This window comes from Saccostrea cucullata, unplaced genomic scaffold (assembly GCF_032062105.1).
Source record: "Saccostrea cucullata isolate Sc308-1 unplaced genomic scaffold, CSIRO_AGI_Scuc_v1 ctg3286, whole genome shotgun sequence".
Classification (NCBI taxonomy): Eukaryota; Metazoa; Mollusca; class Bivalvia; order Ostreida; family Ostreidae; genus Saccostrea; species Saccostrea cuccullata.
In genome coordinates this window covers 26600-39807 of record NW_026919308.1, presented here as the reverse complement: position 1 = coordinate 39807, position 13208 = coordinate 26600, and the positions used below count along the sequence as shown (strand labels likewise).

The 13208-nt window shown below is 30.6% G+C and overlaps 1 protein-coding gene across 1 annotated transcript in view; it reads right to left on the bottom strand.

Annotated features, from left to right (window-relative positions):
* Window positions 1-1225: 1225 nt before the first annotated feature.
* Window positions 1226-13208, bottom strand: part of LOC134229154 (sodium-coupled monocarboxylate transporter 1-like) — a 29063-nt gene continuing 17080 nt past the window's right edge. Inside the window, exons 7-16 of the mRNA XM_062710862.1 lie at window positions 11589-11729; window positions 11193-11328; window positions 10580-10665; window positions 10152-10264; window positions 9881-9951; window positions 9378-9464; window positions 4386-4660; window positions 2745-2845; window positions 2422-2540; window positions 1226-1366 (exon numbers count right to left, since the gene is read on the bottom strand). Of these exons, the coding sequence (XP_062566846.1) occupies window positions 1226-1366; window positions 2422-2540; window positions 2745-2845; window positions 4386-4660; window positions 9378-9464; window positions 9881-9951; window positions 10152-10264; window positions 10580-10665; window positions 11193-11328; window positions 11589-11729 (1270 nt within the window). The remainder of the gene's footprint in view (window positions 1367-2421; window positions 2541-2744; window positions 2846-4385; window positions 4661-9377; window positions 9465-9880; window positions 9952-10151; window positions 10265-10579; window positions 10666-11192; window positions 11329-11588; window positions 11730-13208) is intronic.

The window sequence follows — 13208 nt, the reverse complement described above, 5'->3', positions numbered from 1 at the left end:
TTTCACATAAAATTTTTCGTAATTGTTTGAATATGTGCAGATCGAACAAGCAAAAAGAATAGGGATATTTAAATTTCAAATGTTCAACGTCATAACAGCACACTGGAGACTACAAAACAATTCCGACACTTGAATTCAACAGCAACGCGAAAATAAGCAGCATGTGTAAAGAATATTAAACTTATGACACTTACCCCGTCATGTCAGTTCAAGTATACAGTGACTTGACGCCATATATATTCTATGATGACGCCATATTTAAGTAGTTTTAGATAAGTTAGTACAGTTAGAAGCGTTTGATATTTTACGGAAAGCCTTATCCTAGCCGCGAGACTAGGCCCATAGTATCCATAATTAATATAGAATAAAGCCAGACCAAACGAAGGGCTAAACACTCTTACAAGGGGAGATATATAGAATATCACACTGCTGTTTTGATCTCGACCCTGGTATCAGCCCGAGCGGTTGGTATCGGCCCAAGCCCGGAGGGCGCGGGCCGAGACCATCCAAGGGCTGATACCAGGGTCGAGATCAAAACAGTGGTGTGATGTTGTTTATATCATATATCTAAAATCAAATAAAAGAACAAATATTTTTAGATCAAAAAGTTTATATGATTTTGTCGAAAGAAAATTAGAGTTATCTTTCTTTATTTCGATGTTCCTGAAGATGTTGCTTGACGGTGAATATACAAATAGAGAAAGATTTTCTGGTCTGGTCATTAAAAAGAATAGTCCTGGTGTTTTGAAACATTTCATTTCGAAGCAGATGAGATAACAAAGATTTAAAAGGTCCTGAACTTTAAAATATTCTACTTGCTACGTAAAGTGTTTTACAGTATTTCAGTACTTTTATAACTGATGGCATATCAAATCCAAACTTTGGAAGATTTAGGCATGTGCTGCAATAATTCTAACAAGTTTTAACTTTTTACTTTGCAATACATATTGAAAACACTTATTAAAAGACGACGGCGCCCCTATAGTTCAAACAAGACTTAACATTTTAAAAAACACAAAATTAATCATTTGAAAATAACAATTAAAAATCTCAATTCACTAGCTGTGCAGTCTTAAACATACGTTACATGTATTGTAACAACAAACATTCAATATGATTCTTACAGTTTGAAAATGTTCAGTTTCACCTATAAATTATATAATAGAAAATATTGCATCTTTACTGCCAAGTCATTGTATTTCCTCTGGTCTAACTGGGAGTGGACTTAATCACTGATTTCAGACCTCCACAAACCTTCCGCAGACAAAACCTGACTCTGCCTTGTCTGAATTCCATTTCTGTTATCATTATCTTTATTCCCGTCAAGGAGCACATTGATGTCGGAAAACAAGTCTCTGGTTTGGTCCTACAATGTTGAAGCAAAGAATATATAAGAATACTATGAGTTTAAAGAGAATCAAAATATTTATGTAAGTCGAAAACGTATATATTTTTACAACTTCAAACGAATAAGTTTTTAATTACAAATGTCTTATTGGTAGCATTTAAATTTGTTTGGAGATGATTTACTTTAAAATGTCGATACAATTTTGCTTTAGCAAATAAATATGTGTATTTAAGGGTACTTACCACAAACAAAAAATGGATGCGCGGGTTGATATAAAATTTTTGACTGATTTTGATTTGTATTGATATAAATAATAAATCCCTAAAATATAAAGAAATCGTAGGTTTTCCTTGGTGTTTAGATTTGAGATTTTATTTTGCCTTTTATATAATTCCATACAAAGTTTTGCACAATTTTTGAACTTTATGACAAAATCTTATAAAATTCTCCCACTCTACTTGGTAAACATTATTCAGGTTGTCAATTTAAATGTAAATCTATGAGAAATAATGCTGATTTCTGAAAAAAGTTTGTTTGTGTTATTTATCCTTAACATCTAAACGTTTTATTTAAATATATTCTTATTTCTTAATTTAAAATTTAAAAAAAAAATGTAGATGTATATCTTGGATGTATTCAAATACGGAGTTAAAGCTGAGATCTATAAGAGATAGACAGACAATAGCAGGGACGAAATGCGTATAAATATATAACATAAATTGAACCCTTTTACATGTATTCACAAAAAGAGTATTTAAAAAAAATATCCTCAATAAAATTTCTAATTTCACATAAGCTCTCTGTTCATTCTGGAATGGAACTAATGATATATTTTATATCTAAGATTCTACCACATAGCAATCAGAATCACATTTGTGCTAAGATGTCTTACTACTGTACATATTTGAACTCAAAGTTAACTCCAGATTTACAAAAATACAGTCACATAGATACATTTGATAATGTCGCCCGACAGAAAGGCAGATATCTTGAGACAGACAGACAGACGGGCAAAATGATGGATAGACAGCGATAATTTTAGGACACCTTTTGGCATCAGTGTCTTACATTACCTCGTTATACCCTGTACAACAATTTAATTTCTTCCTCAATGACTGTGGTAGACAACAGCATAACCAGTCACAAAAACGTACTTGGTATTTCGGGTCTACTTCATCCGCTTTCATTGGACCTTAAAGAGATATAGAAGTAACGTATTAGGGGTTTTTCTTTGTCGAGCATTGATAAAATAAAAAAAAAAATGAGTTACTCTTGCTGCAAACACTGTACTAATTTATGTCCACTATAAGTAAGGTAATATAGGCATTAAACGTTGTAAGAATTAACGTTCTTCATACATGACATATGATTTCAAATAAATTGTTGAAGAATTTACATGTTGCTAAACTGACACATAGACCCACAATGACAGCTATGAGTAATCCAAGAGTGGAGTACCACAAATAGGACAAAGAGTAAAGAGCATCAAGCGCCGACCTTTAGAACAGATAAGAAATAGTAAATAAGACTATAAAGTACTGAGCAACTTGAAGAAATAAAAATTAGACAGATTGAAATAAAATAACTCTTACAAAGATCTTTTTTGTATTTTACAACAAAATACTGATATAAAGAATATGAGGAAAAATAAAGAAAAAAGCTGTTTTAGAAAAGCCATAATACCGTATAAATGAAATTTTAGCGAGACGCAAATTTGGCGATTTCTACCTAAAAGCTGGTATTTTATATTTAGCGAGAAGTAATTTTAGCGATTTCAGAAATGCTAACTAAAGAAGTTATTACAAATAATACGCAATTAATTTTTAGCGATATTCAATTTTAGCGATGTCAGCACCCTGGCTTGTAATGCCAAAATTAAATCCTCGCTAAAAATTCTACTTATACGATACAATAAGCAAAAACGGTACAAATTTAAAAATATACGGACGAATTACTAAAACAGGTCAACTGGAAATTGTGCATACACCATATAGTTACGACCAAACATAAGAAGTCATAGACTTTGCTAACACTTTGCGAAAACAACAGACCCCATTGCCATACAACTGAGACTTTCTTTCTATTGATATCAATCTCACTTTCCAAATCTCACTTTCCCAATAGTTATTCCTGTGAATGAAGTGAGATTGGGAAAAAAAAATGATCTCATCCAAGTATTATTGCCAGGAGCCTGAAAAGATATTTGGAAAAATCCCAAACATTTTAGAGAAAGTTTACTAATAACAACTCTAACTGGTATCATTTTCCTTAAAAAGGTATGAATTGACATGTAAGTTTTGTACTATATGCCACAAACTATTTAGAAACTGTTAAATAAGACCCCAAGCATGTTTTTATTATCAACTTCAGTGTACTTGAACCACGATCAAATTTTTTAAAAGGAAAATAAATTTCAAATAAAGTTCAGGGGAAAGCAAATGTCAATTGTGTTATAAAAAACCTGACCTAGAAATGTGGTAGTAAACGTATGTAAAATCTGGTAATTTCAAAGTATCTAGATAATTATTTAGAATTTCTATGTATTCAAATCTGTTACATTACTTCTCAAATAAACGTACACCCTTAAACAGTACCCCTGAATTTTCTCCTTCACGACTGTTAATATCTTAGTGAGGAATAAAGTTTGAGGCTAGGTCGAACATTAACCGGAACCCGCTATGTACCTTTGATTTTAAGGATGTTTATACAGTTTCAAAATCAGAGATAGATATGGTATTCAAATGCATTTTCGCTGCGAAAAGGGGTTGTATAAATGTGTGTTATTGAAAGCATTTTGGAAGTAAGAAAAAATCCAACGATAAGAAAATGCTTCTGTGGCCGAGAGTTTCGTTAAAGTATACATATCAGCACTTGCTTAAGAAGTGTTATGTTAAAAATTTTCATCAGTCAAGTATTTTTAATGGATTTATGTGTTTCATAATACTCTGAAATATTCTGCATTTGGAATCTTGCATTAAAAATATATTGAATAGAAATATTCTTGGAAAAGTATAAATTTTGTAAAGAAAAATCTCACCTGTGTTTAACTACCTGAGTTGCATCTGTTGTGATACCAGCTGTGATATTGGTCAGTATCACAGTGCGATCTAAATAATGGAAGGAATCAGCAAGAAGGTGAAGATTTTCCTGGGGCATGAGGGTCATAAGTGTCATTGGAGTCGTCAGGTTAAAATCGGCAGAACAGGTTTCTGTAGGAAACTTAAGATCTCCCTCAACTCCTATCACACTGTACTTAGCTATACCTATCCACATCATGACAACATAGGAAACAAATGGTCCCACCATAGCTCCCTGCAATGAATTATTTTTTTTATCATAATGATGCGTGGACCTGATTTCTCGATTCTTTAATGAAATTATCCTTATACTTTTACACGTATCACTAGTTGCTGTTTAAGACCTAAACTATTACAAATATATTTTCCAAGAAGGCGGGTTTGAATTACATTATTTGTTTAAATTCATAAATGGTATTCGTTTTTATAATGTGGCGTTGAAATACTTCTACACGTGACAGTATATATGTGACACTTAAAACTCTTGAAATATTGATATACAAAAGAATTTTGCCCTTTCATAAGAATTTTTATTCACATAACTTAAACCAATTAAATCTGCCACCATTTGTGTTAAAATTCAAATCCATGTAACAAGTAAAAAATATATTGAATATCGATAATTTCGTAAGGCAGCATTAAACAATCAGCGTGAAATGCATTTGAATTTCAGTTTTCTGTTTAAACAAGATTTTCTTGTTAATACATGTAGCAAAAAACTAAATAATAATAAAAACATAATATTTCTCTCTTATTTTTGCGTGATTTGGATAACTATTTTACAGTCAATGCTTCAATCACAGGACGAAAGACCACCTGTAAGCAATCGCTTAATGGTAGCTTATGGTGACATAATGGTGGCATACAGAAGTTAATTCCTTTAATCCACCATTAAGCCACCACTAACCTGCAACTTATAGGTGCTTAATGTCCAAACTTCATTAAGCTACCATTAAGCCACCTTTAAGCTGAGCTCATTAAACCACTTTTACGCATCTTATATCAAATCTTTGAACTAACTTAATAAATTATTTCAATATCATTTACACAAAATCTATTTGAATTCATAATTTTGACTCGATTGTGATTGCTATATAACATTCTTGTCAACATGCATAAACTCGGGCCTGAGAATAAATTTAGCTAATAACAACAGGGGCTTGTTCCCGGTTTCTAATAATTTTTTTTTTTTAAATAATTTACAGTTATTATAAATAAAGACATGTTTTATTATTACCGTATATGATTTCTTAAAATAAAAAAAATTATCACATGCGATGTTTTATTAAAAGTGTATATGATTTTTGAAAAATGAATAATCATTACACGCCGGGAGTTAGCCTCTGTGAAATAACTTATTTTTTCACTACCGAAAATCAAATAGTTTAATCACTTGTTCTTAAATTTATCTTCATCCATGAACACAAAATATATATTACTTTAAAAAACAGATGGTATTATTATTTCATGTGTTGAAAGCAACATTCCGCTACAGATTTCACAGGAATATAAAGTCATGTTCTCATGAAAAAAAAAACTGTCTTTTTTTTTTGGAGGGGGGGGGGGAGGGGGGTGCTACCGGTATAAAAAGTTTTCGAAGATTGACATTAACATCCTGAAGAATTTGAATTATTTGTGGTGTTAAATGTCAGTATTTTTTTTAATAATGCAGAGATAAGTATCTGTCAAAATCTAGTCGGTCTTCAATAATTGTTATTCAAAATCGATTTTCAGAAGAACAGTCGATCAGATTAAACATGACATCCGACCAGATTTATACACATTGGGAAGCGGGCTAAGATTAACAGTGTACAGTATATCGACTGGTCAGACAAAAGACCTTAATTAAGTGTATCCTCCAGTCCCTAGTCAACTAACAGGAAACTGTAGATACACAACGTACACTGACAGATTCTGATGATAAATTATTTTTACAAAACTTAGAGCAAACATAAAACAAATTAGAAATTATGATTCTTTGTCTTTCTCATTTTGATACAAAAGGAATTTAAACTGAATATGTTATTCTAAAAAAAGTTTTTGTAAACGTAACTCTAACGCAGAGATTGTCACTAAATTTAAGACACAGAAACCGTTAATATCCCCTGCATATTTGAAAACAGTAGAATCTTTTTTTTCCTCTTTCTTTTTTTCGACGATAGATTTTTGTGTTTTATCTATAATCAATTTAATTTCAATCATGGTTTAATGCTTATAATTCTTCGAAGAATTCATTATATAAATCTAAAAGCCGAACTCAACGGTTCAGAAATATTAATGTGATACATGTATAAAAGCCTTTTGAAAAGATCTATAAATATAATTATTTATATTTTGATTAAAAAATCAATTCAACACTTTGGAAACGTTCAACAAAATAAATACTTTTACAAGTCAAAACAAATTTTGTAAAAAATAAAGGTTTAATAATTTCACGTTTAATCATAAGCGGTAATAGCCTAATGGTTAATGCGTTTGCCATCTACGCTAAACGTCATGGGTTTGCGCCCCGATTAGGGAGAGGTTTTTTTTTTTATTTTGAATTTCGTTATTTTTCCTTATATTTTCTAAATCAAGATATGTGTGAACTTTACATTTATAATTTGGGATAAAAAATAACTATAAAAATATTTCTACTCCAATAAAAACAGTATTATTGACTGCGTAATAGTGATTTAATGGTAGCTTAGTGGAGTTTTCACATTAAGCACCTATAAGTTTGGCTTAATGGTATCTTACTGGTGACTTAATGGTGGTTTAAAAGCTATGAAAGCTACCATTAAGGACCTGTAAGCCACCATTAAGCTACCAATAAGCTACATTTAAGCATCCATTAAGAACTTTGAGATGGCTCAATGGTACAGTATCTTAATGATGGTGTAAATGTTACTTAAAGGTGCTTAATGGTGACTTAAAGACAACCATTAAACCATCAATAAGGCCTATAAGCCACCATTAAACCAGGCTTAAAGGATGTGTTTCATCTTGTGTATACCTTATTTAGTTAATAAGGAACTGCATTGTGTGGACTTCTTACCTAAAATTTTTGGTCGAGCTGAAGATAACTTCCGACCAGAAAACATGTATTTAAAACGAAAGTAAAAGAAATGTGAACAAAAACATGACTAAAAGGTTGTTTTACCCATAAGTAAATTCTGAAATTTACATAGTATTCAAACAGAGTAAAAAAACACCGTACGCCAACCAGTTAGAGCTAATTTAAAACCCTCAAAGAAAACTCTACACTGCATATTACATGTCAAACGAGAATTTTTTCTATTTTTATACTTGGACCTAACCCGATCAAAATTAAACTGATCCCGATCAAAATAACAAAAAATGAATAAAATAGTAATTTGATGTCTCCTTCATGTAAATGTTTAACAATTAGGAAATGTATTTGATTGTCAAGTTCAAATATTTTCAACCCTAATAACACCTAATAAAACTAGTAATTCTGGGAAAATGTTATTTATTTCTAATGATTGTACAATTCTGGTTAGAATCGATTTTATTTTGATCGAGATTGGCCAAAATTAATTTTTTTTTTTCAAAAATGTCGCAATTTCATTTCAATAAAGGATATGGAGATAACGAACAGTATTCAATATCAAAGTCAATAAAACAATACAAATTAGGAGCAGAGCAAACACAGGCCTCTAAAATATCAGAAGTGGGATCAGATGCCATGGAAGAGTAAGCATTCCCTGCTGATCGGTCACACCCGCCGTGTGCACCTTGTCATAATCGGGAAATTACGGAAAATCCGTAATCAACTCAGTGTTTCAATGATAAACTAACAATTTGTATGAAAAACGTCAGTCAGCATTTGACTAAAAAATAAATTGTATTTGCCTACAAGGTCATTGTATCGACCAAAGAATTTACGAAATGATGACTTTAAAAGAGACTGCTGATATCTTTGTTTCATCAACTTGTTTGTCAATTATTAACTTCTTTTAAGAAATTGTTCATACGTAGAACATACTCTTGCGTATCGAATCAACTGAGATATAGATATAGGTATATTGCTGCATAAGTAAGGGACGAAAACGATAGAAAAGTTAAAGTTATCTTGTTTATCATAAAACCTGATTGTTAGTTTACAATTAACGAGTTCTTCAAAAAAAAATATTCAGGTATGAAAGATATGTTTCAGACTCTGTGGTATATTTTATCTTAAGCTCACCAGGATGTATCGTATCGACATTGGAATAGAAATTACCATTGTTAATTGACAATACGTCGTCGATATATCTTAATATTGAGATGGATGCCACAGCAAGTGTTTTATTCTATCCTTTTTTAATATGAATGACAAACATGTTATACACAGAAGTGACTAGCTTTCTGAAGATTTTAACCACAAGTTAAAAATAATATTCAAAAATACTGTGTTTTTTCCTTTTCATAAATAATTAATTTTTTTTTAATTAAAAAGTACACCCAGCCTTTATTTCAACATTTTATTAATTATTTATATGATGCATTCGTTTAGATCAAAATTTTAACTCTTGAAAATCTATTTTGGATATAAGTATTTTTTCATTTTCTTTGAAAAATTATATTTAAAAAATCATATAAATTAATAAAGAGTTAACATTGGTCTTTCAATGCTGAGACTATTGTTTAAGAAGGATGGCTTAGAGATCTAGAAAATAAAAAAAAAACTGGTATGGCATTCCTACTTTTTGTGTGTGATTTTGAAAAGCAATTGTAACAAATTGCAAATAGAAAAATAGTTTGATGTTAATAAATTTAAGGGGAAAGGTTAAAATCCGTCGATCATTTCAAAGCTAGAAAAGGACTCAAGAACGACAACCCTTTCAGTAATGTTTTTTCATAAGAGATCAAATGTGTTTTTTTCAAACATCATAATAACAACGTTTCAAAGCACCTGAACCAAAATTAGTCTCTTTTAAACCTGTTGTATGCTCTTTAACGTAACTTACAATCCAATTGCATGACGTGAAAAATGTCCCTAGTACAACAAATCCATTTAAGGCACCGCTAGCAGCCCCCATAAAGCTGAGAGAGACCTACAACAAAACAAAAAATAATTTATATTATATAAGTGTATACACAATGCATTTCATTTTGATTGATATAAATAAAAAAAGTCTATATCAAACATGTAACAATTTATTAAAGAATCATTTGTTTTTCATTTTCCCGGGCTTTTAGATCTTAAAGCAGTAAGCTATTATAGGCCAAAGCGAAAGTTGACCTTGTTTTTTTCAGAACTACAAGTTCTTGATATCTTATTCATGTTTCATACAGTTAAAAAAACACAGTCAATCTAAAGAAAAATCATTGCAAAAAGAGCATCTCATCAATTAGTATTATTTTGAATTAGTGGATAATTAAAATCATACATGGAGAAAGCGCTTCAAAATGTAAAATACTGGTTCATAATGTACTCTTCAGCTTGTAAAAAAAACTTTAAACTGTATACCTGCAAAACAGTCCCACCTATTTCCTTTACCGCGAATGAAACTGCTAATCCGAGAATACCAAAGAAAATCACTGAAAGATAAACAAGGCTCCTATACCAAGCTAGTTCATATTTAAAATACAATAAATGAATAGATAAAAAACAGAAAAATAATTGATATCTACAATGTAAATTGCTACCATTTAGATGATAAGAGGAGGTCTATTTTTCTATTATTCAAATAATTAAAACAACAGCGGTACTAATTTAATTTTACCGACTTAAAAGTTACCTAACGTTCGGGTTATCCATACATGGACTTTTTCTGATCTATTTTGTACGTGAGGTTTTATGAAATCCTCCCATGACGTTGCGACTTGTGAGCTCAGATTGGATGATATAGCGCTGGCATAAGAACAAAAACACATTTAAATGGTTTTGCAAATCACTCAAAGCCCATGCACCTTGATTAAATTATTTTATAATTTTTAACTGCTCATATTGAAGGATCAGGGATTTTCAATCAAAACTCCTTTTTTCAAATCCTTTGATGCTTTTCAGATGAAAAATTCAAGCACATGAAGTAATCAATGTTGTAAATATGAGCAAAAACGATTATTTAACGTAGTTTAACAGTTTTTTTTTCATTGCAAAAGGACTATTCATTTTGTGTGATAAGTTTAAAAGCAAACAATTTTTTTAACAATAGTAATTCTTTACCTTAAAGCACCACTAAAAAGACCAGCAATGAACAAACCAGGCACTCCGGGTAGATGCAGCATTTGAACCACAAAGAACGGAATGATCTAATATAAATAAAGAAAATTTGATATGAGCACATCGTAAAATGAACACAATTAGATATTAATATTGTGCATTACATGTATCAATAATACCCGGATTTATGATTAACATGTTTCTATGACAGTTTGATTTTCGTTCAAAAACTAAGTGATTTCTAGAAATATTTGAAGTATTTTCAATTATTATCTCACGACAAAAGTTAGCTAGGGTATGTATGTATGTGTGTGGGGGGGGGTGGGGCGTGGGGACGTGTTTGTTTAAAACAATTTGACGCTTTAAAATTACATTATGCCTCCAGAATAAATGCTTGTTGTGTTTTCATTTTGAAGTTGTAAATGTTTGTGGTTGCTTTTTTTATTTGTTCAAACAATAATTATTCTTCGCATATGAATGAACATCGATAAATCATAAATACAAGAACTGATTAGTACGTTAATTATATGTACATTTTAAATACATTCGTACAACATTTTTAGGATCAAATAGATGGATTTATATTACGAATCGTATTTTTTTATATGAATCTCACCTGGTTTGAATTATTGATTTCTTTGTTTGTTAATGGATCGCACCCTTTCATTGCATAGAAAGCAAACACAGCAATGCCTGCCAGACAAGCTGTTGTTACCATCAGAAAGAGTCCCAAGCAGTTCAGCAAGACTGCTCTGAAATATTTGTATAGTTTTTTTTTTAGAAAAAAAAAACAGAAAATAAGTATTTAGTCCAAGGATATTGCACATAAGTTCATTAAAGCATTGCAATCTCATTTAGTGTAAGATATTTGAAGACTCAAATTTTTTTCCGAATTTACAGAAAGTAAAACATATATCTATTTAGGGATTTATTGCATTTTTCTTAAAACGGGTAAGAGCTATTTTCTTGATGTTACAAAAATTGTACATTAAATTATAGGTACGACACTTACATTTTTGCCTCCCTGAGAGAGGGTAAGGCACTGAACCTTTGTATGCTCTGTTGACTTGCTCCAAAGGTTCCAACCCAGTTTATCATGCCTCCGATTGTTAATGCCCAAAAGGTGTGCCGAACTGTTGGATCGAAATCAAAGCTACAAAAAAGTGACAGCCATTTTTATCTATTCACAATACGCCCTAAATTAATGTAACCTAAGTCAATTAAAAATATTACGATGTTTCTTTTTTCTAAAATTAAGACCATTCTGACAATCCCCCCCCCCCCTTAACAGTTTTGTCTCGATGTTATTCTTCAAAATTTAGATTTCAAAAAAAAATATATGTAATAATAATTTTAAATATATTAACACAATTTATTTTTATTTTCTTCCTTGATTTGATAATGGGAACTATTCAAAAATATTTTCTATAAAAGAACACTTTTTTTTTTCCTTAAACGAGAGAAAAAAGAACATTTTATACTTCTCTAACTTTTAAATGCAATAATTCAGTATTTTATGTTAAAAGACGTTTGGTCGTTAATGGCTGCTACTTTTTGAATGCATCAGTTGATATTTAACATTTTATGAGGAAAGTTATATGTAGAAATTTAATCATTTTCAAAATTTATATCTTTTTTTCAACCTAATCAATTATTTGCCATAAACTACAAGTGTAATAGCAACAACAATGAGATACAGTCTGTATTTATGCTATATGTTAACGTAAAATAGAATTAGTCAAATAATTTGAATAAAATATACAATGAACAGTATTCAAGCTTATAAGTCAATTTAGCTATACAAACAGCAGCAGATCAAACATGGACATGAATTTCACTGGGGATAATCAACATCAACAGGTTTCTTTTGATAAAAAATACTTGATGCTTAAAAGCTAGCTCTGAGTGAGTCGATCTTTAAAATAAGACATGCTCTTGAAAAATAAGTTGATGTAACAGTAATTTTAGAAAGCTGGATTTAGGGCTGCATTTCATAGTTGATTAAGGCGTCCTGCTACCATTAGTCATCTTATCCTGCAGTATATTGACGTTGTTGTTGCTGAGAGACATTAAATATCTTATATGTGCAGAGAAACCTACAGAACAATTAAAGGATTTTCAACGTTTTCTTTGTCACTTTTTCAGCATTTCAAATATTGGGCTGTTACATCGATAATGTCACCTATTTTTAGAGTCTATAGATCAGATAACTTCTGTTCTTTTTCAGTTTTTGAAGTTTATTTTTGATGTTCCTATATCTGTAAAATTTTGCATTCAAAAAGGAAACAAATACCAGCTCCTAGATGTGTTGAAAACATATTTACAATGTAGCATTGCATGTACATGTAGTACAAAGGAATCAAAACAATATTGATAGCAGAAAAAAACTATTACTGTGTCTGTAGATCCTGATATGTCTTTTTTCAGAAAAAAATACTTTATTTAGCCAAAATAAAGTATGACAGATTGCCAGAGAGGACCCGACCAAAAGATTTTTTGTCCTTTTTTTCAAGATTTAATCGATGAATATTGTTTGTAAATTTTTTCAGTTTTGAAGAAAGTTAATAAGTAACTATAATATGCATTTGATTTAAAATTGTCTTAAATTTTAAGACGACAGAGAAAAGCATAT